The sequence below is a fragment of the Tauraco erythrolophus genome, chromosome 17 (genome assembly GCF_009769465.1).
Source record: "Tauraco erythrolophus isolate bTauEry1 chromosome 17, bTauEry1.pri, whole genome shotgun sequence".
Taxonomy (NCBI): Eukaryota; Metazoa; Chordata; class Aves; order Musophagiformes; family Musophagidae; genus Tauraco; species Tauraco erythrolophus.
In genome coordinates this window covers 7468273-7487051 of record NC_141481.1, presented here as the reverse complement: position 1 = coordinate 7487051, position 18779 = coordinate 7468273, and the positions used below count along the sequence as shown (strand labels likewise).

Genomic DNA, 18779 nt, shown 5'->3' with positions numbered 1-18779 from the left:
TTTGTAACAACCTGGATGCAAATAATCTCAATCTAAAGGGAAAGATGTGTCTTAACGAAATACAAGACCAGACACAACTTGTATACTGTTAAAAAAGCATTTCTAAATTAAGTATTTAAAACAGAACAAGACCTGTCATATCTGTTACTTATATCTTTACATAAAATTTTTAATTTGTAGTTTTAAAATAATTCTTATAACTAAATCACTTACCTCCTTGCTCTATATCTGAATCTGTGAGATGCGTAAGAGAAAAGCTCGCCATGTTTGCAGGAGAGATAGAGAATCTGGAATAAGGGGATGAATGTGACCAGCTCTGATCAAGAGTCCGGGAAGGTGGAGGTGGAGAGAAGTACTTTGAGGACTGAAGAGGTGGTTTAGAACTAATAAGACTATTAGCTGCCTCCGATATAAAGGATGGCTCTGGAGAAGAGAAGTCATCATCCCATTCAAAACCCCCACCTTGGGGGAAAAAAAAAAAAAAGAAAAATAAAAAAGAGGCAATTTACAGTAATGTAAAGTCATGACAGTTTTAAAAGCAAGCCCCTGGCAGACTGCATTAACGCAAAACAAAACTTGCAGTTTTTCTGTTCTATCCCTGGGGGTGACAAAGATTTCTCACCCATATTTTGGTTGCCTCTCAAGATAGCCCAGCCACATCAATAAATGACCAACCAGTATGGCCCTGCAAGCTCTGACAATCAGTACCTGAGCCTAGCTCAAGTGTACGCTTAGCGCGCAGAACTGACACCCATGCGGCACGGTGAATTTACACATCACACATAATTTCAATGACATTTCATTAAAAACTATGCAAAAAACAGTCTCAGCCTCTGCTGAGTATAAATATATCCAAGTACCTTCTTCATCTGTTGAGCTTTCCGAATTTGCGAATCTGTTCAAGTAACTAAAACCTGAAGGTGGAACGGGAGCGCCGCGAGAGCCTTCGCCGTTCACGTCTGCCACATGGTTTCCCAGCTCCTTAGTCGGCGTTTCCTAAGGCAAACAAAATCACTTAACTCTTGTGCACACGGTGCATCCATGCCTGAAGATGCAAGCATTCAAAGTACACTCCCCCAGCACCACCATCAAAACTCCTGTGGAATCAAATGGTCTGGAAACTCTTAAGTTATTACCATACAACAAACCTTTTGGTTATGTATTAAGCATAGGCCTGTACTTCTATTTCTGAAGAAAGTTGTATCAAATCTATGCTAAAATGCACGCAGGAAATAACTATTCAAATATTATTTATGATATAAAAAGGTTTCATATTTCTAGGAACAAAGTTAAAACATCTTCTAATTGAAAACAGTTCCCTTATCAGCCTGATATAGGTAGGGTTCTTTTCTATTTAACAAAGCCTTAATCCCATCTCTCAGCATTTTTTTTTTCCTTTTTTCACCCTTTAATCATACAGAGACAGACTTTGTATGACCGGTATTTGAAGGAGCCAACGTTTTATCAGTTACTGTAATAATAAGTAAAGAGTTCAGCAACTAAGAGCAGTTTAAACACAGCAAATTTTTTTCCTTTCCCTCTGACAAAAGGATTACTATTCTACAGATCACCTAAACACAAATATATCACCTATGTTTTCTATTCCAAAACACAATTATCTCAAATATTGTGCATCATCATAAGCAACAAAGCTGGACAATGTGACTGTTCTTTTAAACTCACTGTACTAGTGTAGTTGCCATAATGTCAAAATACAGTCCCCTCTGTATCAAGTTACAGAAGTTAAAAATTGATAAAGCAGATAGGGAAACAAAGGTAACCTTGAATTATAAGCAGATCAGTATTTCACTGAACTTGAATCGCATTGGATTAACAGAAAGTAGCATTACCATCTAAATGCTGTTCTCATCTTTGCTTATACTCTTAGGTAAATTTACCTTAATGCTAAGTAATATAAGATTCAGAGTTAGGTTGTGGTTTGGTGGTTGGTTTTGGAGGTTTTTTTGGGGGGGGTGGGAGGTGGGGGTGTTTGGGTTTTATTTTGTTTTGTTTTCCCCTCCTTTTCTTTTATAAATGCATTTGAACTTAAAGTCCTCAAACTCATTAAACAGATAAACTGCTTCTATAAAGTTACAACAAACCACATTCTGGTAAAATAAATCAATCAAGCTGGTCCATAACCATGCTGTCTCATGTACTGAAATTAAATGCAGCTTCTAAACATCATAAAGGCATCACTAACACCCACGTTTCATTCAGCACATGCAGTGAAGGGCCCAAAAGCAATGGAGATTCAAGATTTGGCAACCAACCCTGCCCAAAGCAAAACTCTCCTTCGCTTCAAATTAGTGCTGCTATTCTGCCAGCAGCACACAATCACACCTAGCCAAGAAAAAGTCCTACATCACAAACAAGCTATAACCCTGCCAAGGTAAGAAAAGGGATCTTGTAACAATGTACCCACAAATATTAATTTATTCTACCACATCTTGTTTAAAAAAAAAAAACACAAACAAATCAATAAAAACTTTACTTAGTAATTAAAAAAAAAAGGATACCTGATCAAACAAATAGACTGTCACATCATCGAAGAACGTTACAGCCTTTTTCTCATTTTTCCAATGCTCATGTTGCCTTTCATTAAGAGATGTTGGAAGTTTCAACAAGCTTCTCAGATGTTTTCCATCATCCTTCTCAGTAAGTATCTCAGGTACTTGATGAACAGTTTCATCTTCACTGTCAGAACTCAGACTATGCATATGAAAAGTCCTCATGTCATCCTCAGAATCACTGTTTTCATCTTCCTCATCTGCATCATCGCCATCTTCTAAATCAAGCATTCCAGAAACATCGAGTTTGCCAAGGTATTTTCCTTCAATATCTGGCTCTTTCAGTTTTTGTCCTTCCATGTGATAGAAGGACTTCTCACTGTTACTGAAATCCAAAGGACTGTGTATGTTGTGCACAGACTTTAAGTCTCTGTGTGAAAGAAGTTCGGAAGTATTAGTGCCAACACAAGAGACGCTTTTATGGGAAGTCTCAGATAGTTCTAATTCATCCCTTAGGTTGCTTTCCATCAATATTTCCAGGGAATTCCGAGTTGCCTCAGCCCACTCATCAGGACATCCCTGCATCCTTACATCCATCTCTTGCATCTCTAATTTGTGATTTATTTCTAGTTTTGCATTTTGATTATTGGTATCCTGGTAATTCCTCGTATCATGCTTTTGCTGTCTCTCTTCAAAACTGAAATCCACTTCGGCGTTGCTCTCTCCTCTATTGGAAGAAACAAGACACACAGTCTCTCTTGACAGATTTACGGTCTCTTCCATTTTTTTATCTGGCTCAGAATCATTATCAGAGAAATAGGCAGAGTCTCTGTATGAGTTTTGACTTCCCCCCAGAAAACCCTTTGGGGTTACTTCAAAATTGCTGTTTGCTGCATCTAAACAAGCTGCTGCTTCTGAAACAATTATGACTGGATTAGAAGGTAAAGCAGTGACGCTGCTCTCACTGACAACACAGAGAGCATTATCTACACTAGAGGCATCCTCAGCAGTGATATGGGAAGTCCATTCTGGAGATTCCAGGTTCTCTGTTTCATAGCCACTGTCAGCAGGTTTATCAGGTGGCAAAAGTTTCTGGGGACTTTGAGCCTGTAAAGACTCTAAAACCTCATTTACATCTAAAGAATCCAAAGAATCAGGTGTCTCTAAAGCTTGGTCTACAGTTTGTACAGGAGATGAGCTGTCTTCCAAAAGACTATCCTGACTTGTACCATCTGAAGTAGCAACAGAAATTAAGGTCACCTCCTCTGGAACATCCTTACAGTTCTCAAAATGATTTGATGTATCTTGGTTTTCCTCCAATAAACATTCATCTTTTTTTAATATGGGAGACTTATCTTGCAAGTTTCTTTTCTCATCTTCCTGATCACTGCATTTTTCTCCACTAAAAGCTATTTCATCAGACTTGAAAAGCATTCCTTGTTCGATTTGTGCATCACACTCATCTGTTTCAACAGCAACACCGTAACATGGATTGTTTCCAACATTATTATTTTTGGCATTATTGGACAGCTCTTCTTGACAGAGAGTATCAGTGTTACAGGACACGACGTCATTGACTTCCACATTTAGAAGTTTTCCATCACCCTTCAAATAAGGAAGATTTTCATGTTTATCACATGACTTAGGTGCTGCAGACGGACTAGAGGATGCCTGCATCTCTACAGTAGTCCGAGACTGAGAAGTTGCATCTTTATTCATTGTCACTGGGTTAAAATTTTCATCTTTCACTGTTTTAAGACTTCCATGGATTAAAGAAGAGACCTGTGCATTTTCAGCCAACATAGGCTCAGGCTCTACAGAGTTTCTATTCGAGGTTTCTAACATACTTTTTTTTAAAACATCTTCTGTTTTTTGCCCAAAATCACTGCTGGTTTTGTTAGACAATAACCCTGTTAATAAGTTTTTCTCCTGAAGAAATAAGAAGTTATCGGAAAGTTCTTCTAAAGTTACCAAGTCAGACTGCTTAGAGATATTTTCACATAAGGAAACTGTTTCATTTTCAGAAGCATGACTAGAACGCTCCTTCTCACAAAGGCCTACTGCCTTTTTAGCATCTGTGCTTGAGTTTAAAACAACTGGTTTAAAGCCTTTAGGAATATCGTTTGTTTCAGCAAAATCAAGTATTTTTCTGTTTGTCAATTCTTCTGATCTGTCAATGTCGTTAAAGATATTCTGGAAAGGACTTTCTGGACTACTAGTAGCAGGCAAAACTTCCTCTTTAGGATCTGTATTGTAGTGGAAGAAGTCCCCGTCAGTGCTAGATTCTTCAACATCAAGATCCCTGAGAACTGTGAAATGAGAATTTTTTTCTTGTACAGCTTCTTGATGATCAACTTCTGTAGTTAGTACAATTGATTGGTTATCAAAATTCATGCTGCAGCCACTTCCTTTTTCTTCTAATTGGATATAGTAGTCATTTCCAACAGAAAGTTTGTGTGCATCAAACACAGGTAACACCCCAGGGACAGCAAGTGATGCTTCTTGACCACTTCCATCCTGTGCTCCCAACCCTTGCTCTGAAAGTGACCGCTCAAAAACCTCCACTGGAAAGAAAATACTTGTGTATGTCATTGCTTCGTCAGGATTCACATGACCACATTCATCAAAATGATCATGCTTAGCTGCCTCCCAGATATATTCAAAGCTGAGACCCTGGCTTGTTTCAGTTACAGTAAGAACTTCCTCCATCTCATGGCCAAGTCTATCTCCTGTGAAGTGATCTAAGATTGGAAATGCAGAATTATTTGTTTCTCTATTTGAGGTGTTTGGTTTAAGAGCATTCCACTGCTGTTCAAAATCAATCTCTGAGTCCCTTTGGCTTTGCATGCGAAGATAAGTTAGAAGTCTATGCACTTCTTCTGCTGTTGGTCTCTTTTCTGGAGGTAGCCAACAGAACTGCAGAACTTCATACCTATACAAACAAGAAACGTTTCAATAGGTTTCACACTGAAAAGGAATTTATAAAATTCAGGTAACTAATAAGTCAAGGAGTAACAATATCACTGGCAGGAACTTCCATCTATGGCAACTTCTTTTACTCCCCTTTATCTAGGGTTTCTTTGCCAGGAGCATGATTCCATGTAGCAATTTAAATATATTTAAGAGAACAGTAATTTGAGAAACTTCTTCAGCAGCTTTAAGAATAAATAAAAACATTTTAAAAGTTTACCATCTATCTGAATATGGCTGCTCCAGATGTGGCTTGAAGAGTTTAACTTGCTTCTCCTTTATGACATGGGTTAGGACTTCCCTGTCAGAAAAGTCTGAGTAAGGCTGTGCAGCACTCTCAAACAGCTCCCATAATGTCACGCCTAGGGACCTGAAAAAGAGCAGCACATAACTGTGCATTCTACCAACTATTTTAAAGCTGCTTTTCTAAGAAAGTAAGGATTATGCAAAACATAACTGGCAAGAAGAAACAAGTATCACTCCCATTAGCTCTGTAACAACTTCAGAACCTGTTAACTTGTTTTATTTGACAGTATGCTAGAAGCCTCAAGAATAAAGTTGCTTGAAGGCAATGACAATGATGAAGGCAACACCAATGAAGGCAATAAAATATAAGAGGCTTCAAACTACGGAAGAAATCCCCACATACTATAAAAGCAGAAAATGCCTATTTAGAGAAGCAAGATGAAAAAAACCTTATAACTAGTCTAACAGTAGGAAAAGCTTTCATCAGAAACTGCAGTTATGGGTCAAACTGCTACAAAACTGATTTTTGTTTCAGCTTTCATAAAATTACTTACTTTTAAGCTGCAGTGGTCAGAAGCCACCTCTTTGCTCAGTGCTGTATACATACTATATACAACACTAATCACACTTTTTCAGTGATTAGAGTTGATGTTGATCTTTGGGCAACCTTTCCTTGCTCAAAATGCTAAGTAAAAGTTGCTGAATTTATTATGGTAGAATAATTTAGACTGGAAGGGGTCTCTGGAATTCATCTAGTCCAAACCTGTTAAAAGCAGCTCTGTATAAGAGGCACTGAAATTCAAGTTGGAAACCATAAGAACCTGGCTGCCTATAGTTTAGATCAACAGTATGGTCTGAGGAAGCCTGCTTGAAGGATGCAAGGAAACCTGTATTCAGATAATTTCTATCTATCCAACTTGCTTTCTGCAACCCTACCTTTAAATTAGCAAATAAAACCTAGTTTACTGTTTAATATCCTTAGAATATAAAAGCAGGAATTTAACTACAATGTTTTCAGAAATGTTAGCCTAAACCCTGATTTCCATCATCCAAATTTCTTAGGACTTGAGAATTGAAGTGGAACTTGGTGATTTCAACAGAGTTCATCTTCAAGACTTTCACCAGCCTTTGTCAATAAGCTCTTTTGGTAGCAAAGACAAACAGTTAATTGCAACCCTCAAACGCTGCAGCAAGAAATGAAGATGTTACTGTCCTACCAATGGAACTTAATCAGGCTCTAGTGGGATCAGCTTCTTATGTCATCCACAGCTATTAGATCACTGGGAAAATAAATTACCATTTCTTTCCCTTATAAACATTTGAAGGTATGTGGCAAGTATGCAGTAATTACTCCTATTAATATAAACATTTACTCTTCTGCTAAACATTTTTCTTAATCTGTTCTCTCAACAGATTGCTGAGCATCTTTCCAAAACAAGATCCATCTCCAGGTTTGTAGAGATGAACCTACTGCATATCTGATCAAATAAAAAAAGCAGTGCATCAGGCCAACATTCAGTTTAACTATAAATATTATTTACTCCTTTGTGCAACATTTGAAAACATGTTCACGAATCTCTCATTGAAGTTATTTTAAAGCCCATGACATACCATATGTTACTGTACTTATTTTGCTCTGCTGATAACAGTCTGTCTTGAAAACTTGTTACTAACTCAGGCGCAGTCCATCGAAGAGGAAGAAGTTTCTTCTCATCTGTCTCAATATAATCTTCCTAAATTATTGATAAAAAAACAGGAAAAGATTGAACAAACATTGGATCAGCTTTCAGAAGTTGACAGTCCTTTCCTTTCCTTTTTATGGTTTTACATGATCCCTATTAATCCCATTTTACCCAAGCAGCAGAGAAAAGGCATTCACTGCAGAGTAGAAAAACTGAATGCCGACTTCTTGTTTAAAGTTTAGTACTCGCAACAATTTTTTAATTAATGCCTTGAATTTTTCATTCTCTTGATATATTTAAGTACTTTGAACATTTTCATTAAGAAATTTGATTTAATTTTTCCTTTCTTAAAACACTTAAATGAATTTGTGCATATTTTAGGACTACTGTAAATCGGACCTAAAAAAGGTAGATTTAACCAGAAGCTTCCTTCTACAAGCACAAACTCCATTCATCTCTAGAAAGACCATCTAACCTGTTACATGAGCTTGCTACGGTTATTTACCAGTTATACTTTGAAAGTCCATTATTCAAATACAGGACAACCTAATATCACTTTATAACTTTAAAGTATGCTTGCTATAACCTTAGGCCCCAAATCCTTTAAAAAAAGAAGTGGTACATGACTAGATTAACTTACCTTATACCTACTGAATCCTATACCATAATCTCCTACTTTGACATTTAAATCAGATGTAAGAAAGCAATTCCGTAAGGCCAAGTCACTGAAAAAGCAAACAAATAAATAATGAGACCAAACCAAGAAGTCTTCAGGGCAAATTAAGACAAGTGGATTAACAGAAGTGACACCACTTAGAACTGTCAGGCCACAGCTTAAAGCACAAAATGAAAAACCAACAAAATTCTAAAGAAACTAAATGACAATTAAAAAAAAAACCACATCAGAGTTACACGCCACAGTAGCAAGCAGCAGGCCATAATAGAAGCAGTTCAGTAACACAAAACAACTAGTGCTAAGGATGCAACATCCACACTACACACACTTCAATGATTTTATCTGCATCTGCTGTACTCTGATCCCATAGACCTAAATCCTACTAAAGGCTGATGCAAGCTAGGTGCAAGAAGGGTGTGCTCCTGGAGCCACCTGTCTCATTGTCTTTGGATAGAGTTAAACCAGTCCATGCACTCCAAAAGACCAACTCATAATGCAAACGTGGGCACAGTTACTGGGGAGATTAATTCCAAAAGTACAATTTTGATTCAAACTACATGTTAAGATAGTTCTCCTGTGGCTTACATTTTCACTAAGTTTTAGAAGCTATATAAGCCAACAATTGATCCCATATCTCACTGCAGTACTGTGGACACCATAGTTCTATATAAACACTCATCACTTTCAGAAAAAAATAAACACTGATAGGGTCTCTCTTTACAGTAGACTTACTAGACAAAATTTGTTTGAAGGCCACAAGGATGATTGCCCTTAGGCCCTCTTACATTTTAAAGAGAGAGTCAATCTTAGAGCCACACAATCTGTGTTCTGGAATCCAAATAAAACTAAATATAGTGACAATGCAATCACATTTAAAAATTCCATACAACAAGTCCTAGACTACTGTGCTGCCCTTTACAAAAAAGTTCAAAATGTAAGTGCTTCTCTAGAATAGTGAGGTATACTCTTAGGCATTCCAGCTGCACACAGAAATTATGTGCAATTATTCCATTCTACCAATAATCCTGTAATGTAGATCACTCAGGCTGTTCACATGCTGAAGTGATGTCGGTCTCTTTACTTAACACTTGTCATTGCATGTCTTGCGTTTTAGTTGTCATAAGCAAAATCTATCAACAATTCAGATCAAGTTTAAATACTTAATTTACAGAATGATGCTAAGCAGCTACTAGTATCTTACACCTACAGTTCAGCTCCTCTAAATACCAAACCCGTACATTACACATGAACTAGAACTACAGAGAGTCTTTGAAAAAGACCATCAGAAAGAGCAATGTACTTCATAAAAAGTCCTTTAATTAAAAGATCATAAAGGTCTTGAATACACACAGAAGTTGCTTCCAGTTTCCACCATAAACCAGACCAAAAGTACTCATAGCCAGCAGTGCTGTTGTAACAATATCAAGAAGCTGTTTTAGAAAATCCATCATGCAAACGCAGAAATTTATGCAAGTTTAATGAAGCTGCATGCATGTGACAGCGAAGAGCTCGGCAGACTAATTAAAATATTTTGCTTCTCAGTTTCACAGAAAGGTACCAGGCAATTAAGTGCACTGGAAGAACTCTACCATTGCTTCTGTGTGGCTTAAAAGAAGCCTCTGAAGTACAGTCTGAAAGCCACACAGTTTCCCTACTTCAAAGAAAGAAGAAAAACTTTTCCTTTCCAGAATCATGGAAATACACCGGTAAGAAACACATTTGTAACCCTCAAATACGCCCCAAAGCTTTCCAACTTGTTTTATACTATTTAAATAAATATCCTGGAAGAGAAAATAAAATTTTGGCTGCTTGAATTTACCACTAACAACAAAATCACTGATGCTGGAGCTTTACCACATACTCTGACAGCATCAGGATAGTGTTGCTAGAAGTAAACATTTACACTGAGATCTTGCAGATCCACAGAATAATTATCAAGTTTAACTGCATTTCACTGAAAACATACTGTTAAATTCAATACCTGCAGAGCCGTGCTGCTGCAGTACAAGAAACAGCGACCACTCAGTTTGACAGGTACAACTGCTACTTCTTTCAAGCCATTTGAAATTGTTAACGGGTTAAAAGAACAGCTCTGCCCTTCAGACACCAGCTGAGTCCAGGCTTTGGAGTTTTCTCAGGGTTTTGGTATTGTTTTACACCTGCACCTTTTAAGACTTCATTTTAATAGTTCAGCTTCTCCCTGAACACAAAGTCTCTGCTTTCTCTAAGTAGCAAGATGCACTGATAAACTCCAGCACAAGTTCCTAACTTGCTGAAGGGGATGATGTAAGTGCTGTTTCTACAGCAAAGAACAGACTGATCCAACATAAAACCAAACTAAAGTAGACCATCTTGTGAGACCCAAGGTTTTCATCAAGGTAAACCATATTTGGGGCGCAAGTACTCTAACATTTTAGTCATTACAAGTCTAAGGTTGATGTCTTCCAGTTCCTTAACACCTTTTCATTTAAAGCAAAAAAATAATTTTTGCATATTTTTGAGCAGTTTCATGAATATGTTTTTCCCAGCCTTTTACTACTACTGTCATTCTTTCCGTATTGACTGCATTAACTTTAATTAAAATAAAGAAATCTAGCATTATTTTCCCCTGATTAAAACAAAATTGTTCTCCTATTATGATTTCTTCCAAATCTGACTACCTCCATTACTGAAGATTAAAAGGTTACATGAACAATAATTTAGTGAGAAAACACACATGCTTCAGTCAGGTTTTCAATCTAAAGTCAGCTTCTCCCTTACTGCATTAAAAAGGCAGCATTTGTATTTTTTTTTCTATTTTTGGTAATAAAGGTAACAGAAGTTCTAAATTTCCATAATCTATAAAAAACACACAACAGGTAAGATTCATTCTAACAAAACTCTAACATCCCTTCTCCCTGCAAAATTCAAAACAAATTTAAACCTGGCTAAGAATTAACCTAACAACCGCATCTTCTGGATCAGCTTAGCAGCAGTGTTCTATGGACTGCAAACCTAAAAAACAAATTATCAGCCTTCAGCCAAGGTGGGAGCTGTAACATCACACCACTGTAGCATCTTTATGAGCATCACACCTTCATGACTTAGGATACAGAAGTTAGAAGTTTGTTAAGAGACAATCTTCAATATACACAGATTTTAATGAAAATATCCACATTAATTTAGAGTGCATCATAACTAAAAGCAATTATCTGGAAAGCATACCTGTGCACAAAATTATGTTTATGCATAACAGCGAGTCCAGCAGCAATCTCGCACGCCATTCTCTGTAGCAGCATTATTTGCGAATCTCCTTTAATGTGTTCCTGCTCATTGCAGATGTAAGTTTTGAGGTCACCCTGTAGAAGAAGTTGAAAATACTTATCAGCTTTGTATGTTGGTTAAATCTGAAAAATATTTAATGAAGAATCAACTAATCACATTATTTATTAACCACATTTATGCTTAATAATAATAAAAAAATCTCCTCAAGTTTCCAGTCTCCATAAGGGTTCTTTTATAAAAGTCCTCTAAGATATATGGTATTGTCCATTTAAGTTTTTTTTTAACCACATCATTTAGTATTTAGCATTCGAGATCATACTGCCACATAAAACCTGTCATACAATACTTTCCATTAGAAAACAGAGCTTGATGAGTTGCTGTTTTTAAATGAGATGAGTTTTCAAGTACTCCAAATCAGCAGAGCTGACTATCTGGAATTTGCAAGAGGATGGAAGGGAAAGACCAGACAGAGTTTCAGACATTGTCAACTCACCAAAGCTTTAGATATAAAAAACATGGTAATACACCTCACTCCAGCCAAAGAATTCAGAGGATGGCAGCGGTTTTACTGAACTTGGGCAATGCTAAGCAATAGTCACATAACTAATGAGTCCACACAAGCACTCCATAAATTACTAAAAGAAGAATAGCTTTGAAATAGAAGGAAAATAACTGAAAGTTGTTCAAACATTCAGGAAAAGTAAGACTATAGTAGGTGAAGCCAAGCAAGGGAAGAGAACAAGTTTCTCATGTCATTATTGTTCCTACTTTCACAGTTGGACTTCTAACCTAGCAGTGCTATATTTTTGTTATTTAAAATATAGATCTTCTGTAAGTTTAGCAAATTATCTCAGACGGTATTTTTGTATTGAGACTGCACAACGTATTACATCACAACTTTTTCATCAACATAACATTCTGTGCTCTAACTGTCCATGTCCATTGTCTGCCTAAACCTTGGGCCAGGGAGGAGACTGAAGTTTTGAGACTGACCAGACAAGAAGGCAGTCTTTGTACTGGCTGAAAAACACACTGATGTTCAGAAAAGACTGAAGATCACTGTTCCTCTGTGCTCACATACGTTATGGAGCAATAACTGAAGCATCTCATTCCTCCTTAACACGGTTCAGTGAGGATGACCATTTACCATTCTGTTAGTTCATGCGGTAGGTGCCTGTGTGGTGCATTAAGATCTAAGAGTGCAGAGAAGCTGAGGCGACTGCCTGGACAGTTGCAAACCCAGGTTATTTTTAATAAAATAAGAAGCAATGGGACAGACAGTCTAATGAAAAGTAGACACTACTCCTATGTAAAACAGCTTCGTTCTAATTTTTAAAAACATGAATAGATTCTACAGTACACACAAACAGCGATTCTATCTTCATCTGGTTTAGACGTACTACTTATGCTGCAAGCAGTTGTATCACCTTGTGAGAAAGCATGCACTACTTCTGTTTAATGTTGTAGAAGTCTTCATTACATTCTCTTTATCCTGTTTTTAGCTACTAATTAGGTAACATTTACATATTTGCATCCTACAGAACTACATTTTTAAAAATGTTTCCCAAAAGCTTCTTCTGACTTACAATTACAGCTTTAATATCACACTGGCTCATGAATATATGTATCAACATTTACATATAAACACACCCCCCTCCTTTTACCTTACCAGAGCAGATTTACTAGAGCCGAGTTCCAAAGAACTACAAAACAAACAGTGTCCATAACAGATTTCCAGCCGCGCAGCCTAACAAATGGAAGCCAGTACAAAGTGCTGAGCTGCAGTGACTCTAGGTGGCAGCAAGCACCTGCAGAAAGTCAAACCCTCCAAAATTGTCATTCACTAAACCAGCAACTGGTTACTTAGGGTTTGTCCCAGGTGGATTAAGTTCCTTAAGATGCCTGAAACACACCAAGGAATTACTTTTAAGAGCATTAGAAACAGTAGTGCTGTGTGGCATCCCTTACTTACTAAATAATTCATGCAGGCACACACTTTTGTAGGAAATACAACTTTTATTAAACCCAGCACCTTGAAACATACTGGTTCTACTCTCCCACTCTATTCTAATTACAGCTGCAATCAAGGTTAAAAACGTCAAACAAGTTTTTTTGGTATTGCTTTAAAAAGACATTGCTTATACCAAACTGAGGGAACCAATGAATAGACTCAAGTGCTGGACTGTCATCCAGGGGGACCTGGACAGCCACACAGTTTCTATCGTTGGATGTTTTCAGGATCTAACTGGACAAAGCCCTGAGAAATCTGGTCTGACCTCAGGCAGACACTGCTTTGAGCAGGAGCTTGGAGTGGAGACCACTCAAGCTCCTTGCTAGCCTGAATTATCCCATAATGCTTCCCTGCCTACAAGCAGACAGTAGCAATACATCAATACTATTCCTGGGCTATTTTATGAGCCACAAAACAGCTCTTCATCCCACAGACTTGTTAACATACTAAATATCAAAGGCTATACATATCTAAACACAGCTCTGCAAAATATAAAAAGCTCGATAACCATGCTTGAGCAAGGCTCCCTCCACTTTCTCACCAACTTCCTCTGCCAGTCTGCCTATTCCCTCCTCTCCTGGGACTCCACGAAGAACTAGGTTTCGCCTTTCCTCCCATCCTTCTCAGTCCTAGTCAGGATCAGTTCAGCTGTCTAAGTCTTAATGTGCTTTTTCTTCGTAACAGTCAGAAGCTGGGGGGACATGTTTACATGCAGTACTTTCAGGCAGTTTTCCTGTTTGTGCAAATTCCACGTTTGGTTCATATGAACACCCAAACAAATAGCTGACATGACTTCTACAAGTAGGTACTGATGATAGGGTTTGAAAAGTGTGAAGAGGTTACCAAATTATGTCTACTAAACACTTTCTACCAAGTTGGAAAGCTACCTGCCAAGTCACACAATACCACATAATTGCCCCTTCTGAAATTCTCAGACAACTAAAAATACTGCCCCTGCCTGCCTCCTCCAATGTTTCTTTGCAGTCCAAGTACCTGCGGCCACTACCACTAAAATGCCTGAAAGTAGCACGTGCAAAAAGCGTCTTTGAACCTAACAGACATGATTTCTCAAGTTGTCGAGAATTGTCAACCCTCCCCTCCTTTTCTTTTTAAACCACACACCACTGATTTATCTACTATCTGCCTGATATTGACTATGATTATTAAACAGATTTGTTGAACTCTTTGGTTAAGAAGTTTTCATTGCAAAGATTCTTTCCTGATGTGAAGATAACATTTTCAAGTGGCAGTAACTAGAAAGCCCAATCGAAAGAAGCAAACACTGCAGGCAAGTACCTTCCATTCAGCAACATCCCTAAAGCAAGCTACAGGGCATTCTAGGCAAAGATCACATTCTGCTGATCTCATCTGCTCAGGGAATTGCAAGACTTCAAGAATTTCTGTAAGAATTTGGTAGGCAAATCAGCCTCACAATATACACGCTACTTCCACATTCGAATAGCTTTCCTTTACTCATAAATTATGCCAATCCATTAGAGGATTCGCTGTGCTGACAAAATGCAGGCCACACACAGCTGAGCAATATATTAAAAGTTAATAAGCCAGCTACCACTATTTTTAACCTGGCATCATTCTACAATGTTTAACAGTGAACAGTTAACTATTCATAGAAGACTGCACCAACATACTAGGCAAAGTAATACGGGGGGGGGAGGGGGGGGTGGTGTAAGAACTTATTGAGCATTTCTTTTTATATTTACCACTTTTTAAACAATTTTAACACGGCAAAGGAAAATAAGGATTTAAAAGCTGTACATCACTTATATGCAAGTGACCTCTCTTGCTTCTTGCCCAGCTCTGCAAAGCAAGGGATGGAGCAACTTGGATTACATTACAAAATAGGCTAAATGCTAGCAAATACAGTTACAACATACACCACCAAGCAATCTCGAGTGACAGACTTGTAAGTAGTTTACACGACCGGGAAAACAAGTTAAGTTAGCCTGCATGACATTCAGCATTGCTACTGTGACAGTTAGCTCTGGTATTTCTGCACTAGTTTCCAATGCCTCTGATCAAGACTTTTCAGTGCCAAGGAGCCTGGGAACTGATAATCCAACATGGCTGCCTGGGCAGCCAACAAGGTCAACCGGTCCTAAAAAGGCTACAAATCCCAGTAAGAGAAGTTGCAAAAAGGGGACATGCTGTGGTAAGTTATGAATTGGAAGGAGCGCGAAGACGACAAGCACTGTACCCTCTGGACTGTGTTGGTCAGTAGAATAGCCACGTTTTTCATTATTTAATATGCCAAATTTGCCAAAGTCTACACTGTCAAGAGCCTCAAAACAACTTGCCATCTGAAGACATTTAAATTTTCTTTGCAACACAGCTGACATATTTGCCACCTTTTTTCTTAATCATCATATTCTTAATCATCTAAGTACAAAAGATTAAAACAAGTTTATTCTTTGTTGCACATACATATACAACACCAGTAACACAAGGTAAAGAGCTTTAGCATAGCAATATACTACTGCTAGCAAAACAGGAATGTGCTTCTCATCCTTCCCATTTGAACAATATATAGTCACCACAGACATGAGAACCTTTAGTCAACCACTTCAACTGTGCCCGCCTCTATGGTATTTCTGCTGAAGCAGCAGACTTTTGTGTTTTTGTAAGCACCTCCATACCCCTTGATTTATCCAATGACAGAAAAAAAGTATAAAAGAAGCTACCAGCTTTCGAGATCACTTATTAAAAGCCTGAAAAACCCAAGTACCTGCCATCCCAGCCACAGCGATAAAAAGCAGCTTCTAGACTATCAGCCTACTGACACTCCACTGAAAACTTGTCTACTAAAAAACCTATCTAGCCATACCTTCTATTCCAAATAGTGCCGTCTGGCTTCCTTCACATTTCTCCCTTCTTCATGTCTCTCCTCACTCCAACATTGCTACCTCCCACACTAGGCCTTGGGACTACAACAAGAATTAGTGCCATAGAGCGATACTGAGCTAACTTACTGCGCTCACCTCAATCTCTGCATAAACTATTCACATGAACACCGTTTTGTCTGCCTGGCCCCTGTGCATTTGTGTGCACAGAGAATAAAACAGTACAATGTCTATGACATACTTAGCTCTACCAAGTAAGAACTCTATAAATGAGCCAGACTTGCAGTATGAAAGTCATTTAGCTCACTGTAACACAATTTTCTAAAAACAAATTTTAGTTTACTTGAAATAAAAATCAGCACAGACATTTATTTTCCATTCCAAAGAAATTACCAAACTACATTCAAATGTATAAAACTACCACTTCAGGCTGTCAAGCTTACTGCCTCCAGTTAAAGTGAAAAACTATTTTATCCCCTTAAGTAAAATCCTTCCGAGATTACTCTGCAGGATCATGACAATTTCTGGCATTAATCATCAGGCATCAAACAAGGATTTCCCCCCTCCTCGTATACTTAAAGTAGGGCAATCTTTAAAAGTTACTCCACCTTCAAATTCAAAGTTGGATTAAATAGCATAAATATTTAAACACATAGCAGCGATTAAATCTGTCAAATATTTGGATGTATATCTGTTAGACTCTATAAAAAGCAATTCTCTTTCAAGGGTCCTTTTAAAGAAACTTCAGTTTGAGTAGCAGGTTTAAAATTTGTAAGAAGTATTCCACTTCTACAAATTGAAAAACTATAGAAACCATTATCTGGTTAACCTTAGACACCTACTTTTTAATTCTTAGCAAAACCAGAACATTTCACTTTGATCAGTCACTTAAAAAGTTCAGGCGTTTATTCCACTTAGAAAAGAATGATTTTATCAGCACTTCTGCCTCATTAATTTACCACAGCTAATAAATTTGAGCAAAAGAGCAGTAATAAAAGTACAGTTATTTAAGGTCACAGATTAACTGATGTTTCTCAAGAAAACTCAAAAGTTCATGTTAAATCTTATTTAAATTGCTTGAGGCAACTGATGCAACTAGAACATATTTGTGCACTGGAGTTTAAAGGAAAATTCTGTTGTAGTGAAGCTGACAAAAAAGGATCTTGCTAAATTTTATAAATGGAAACCACCTTACTTGTGAAAGACTTATTTCTCAGTAACATATACATGCACTTCCGAGTTAGTTTCTGTCTTGACCTTTTTCAAGGAACTCTGCTTTAAATGGTATCTATCTAAACCACAAGCTTTAAAAGCAGCTGTTGAGCCAATGTTTAGACAGCCACCTGCAGTTCTGCGTTTGTTTAATACTGTGGTTTGCTACAATAAAGCAATTTGCCATTCCAGACCATGGATCCATCACCATATCCAAATTTCAGTCTCTCAAGACTCTGTGTAGGTATACTGGGCACAGTTCTAAGATTCTATACATGCATACCACTCCCTTTACATCCATGTAAATTCCAACACATGTCCAGGAATGCAGTGGCTGAGCAAGGTTTTTCTGCAATTATCCCTCCCATCTCCAGTGCCCTTTGTGGCACTAAAAACAGAGCAGAAACCAGTGAGAGTATCTTCACTGTGCTCTTAGCATTTCTTTTGGTGTTCAGAAAGCATAAGGCGGCAGTTGCTGGCAGGGGGGCAGAGGGAGGGAAAGAAAAGAAGGATGAGAGGAGAGAAGAGAAGAATACCGTAATAGAAAGGATCGGGAAGATAACAGGACGATACTGAAAATTCTAGCTATTAGAATACACTCATTAGTGATTCTGGAAGCAAGCCCACCCTTGCATTCTAGCCAAAAGCTGCACAGTATGGGTAAAATTTGGGCACTCTGGAGGTGGGGAGGCAGAAGGGAGGAAATCCTTTCTGTTTCCTCAATTAACATTTTCATAGAAATGATAATAAAAGCACATTAAGGCTACACAGTCAGCAAACAGAATTTAGGATGTGATTGTGAGCATGTGCATGTGATACTGGACTGCAACAAAAAGCTTCCTTCTGTGACCTCCTTTCCCCTCCAAGCTCCCTGTTACATGTAAGGCAGTCTGAAAGAGACTAGTAATTCCTATCAAAGAAAGAACAGCTATTTTCCTCTTCAGAACATTCCACGAGCACTTAGAATTTATATGATGAACTGAAAAGAATATAAATAAACAATTACACTTGTGGTCTGCCTCAAAACCAAAAAAAGACTGTCTTCTGAAACTCTGGTTATTCAAAAAACTTTCCAAAAAAAAAAATCATGAGTGAACGGCAGTAAATACACTACATACAATTTACATCAATGGAAAAACAACCGCAGGCTTTTGTATAAGTACACTTACCAAGTCACAGAACTCAAAAACTAGGAGATAAGGAATGGCTTCCACACATTGCCCAATACACTGGAGGACATTTGGATGCTGAAGAATGCTGGAGTGAAAAAACGCAGTTTAAACCAGAAAGATCACAGTACACATTAGTTGCAGTATAATGCAACACACTGAAGTCCCTACTAGAAGTTTT

The 18779-nt window shown here is 37.8% G+C and overlaps 1 protein-coding gene across 1 annotated transcript in view; it reads right to left on the bottom strand.

Moving 5' to 3' along the window:
• LMTK2 (lemur tail kinase 2) overlaps positions 1–18779 on the bottom strand; it is a 42025-nt gene that overhangs the window by 3380 nt on the left and 19866 nt on the right. Inside the window, exons 6-13 of the mRNA XM_086622485.1 lie at positions 18599–18686; positions 11289–11422; positions 8049–8133; positions 7338–7459; positions 5701–5850; positions 2520–5442; positions 861–996; positions 214–462 (exon numbers count right to left, since the gene is read on the bottom strand). Of these exons, the coding sequence (XP_086478611.1) occupies positions 214–462; positions 861–996; positions 2520–5442; positions 5701–5850; positions 7338–7459; positions 8049–8133; positions 11289–11422; positions 18599–18686 (3887 nt within the window). The remainder of the gene's footprint in view (positions 1–213; positions 463–860; positions 997–2519; positions 5443–5700; positions 5851–7337; positions 7460–8048; positions 8134–11288; positions 11423–18598; positions 18687–18779) is intronic.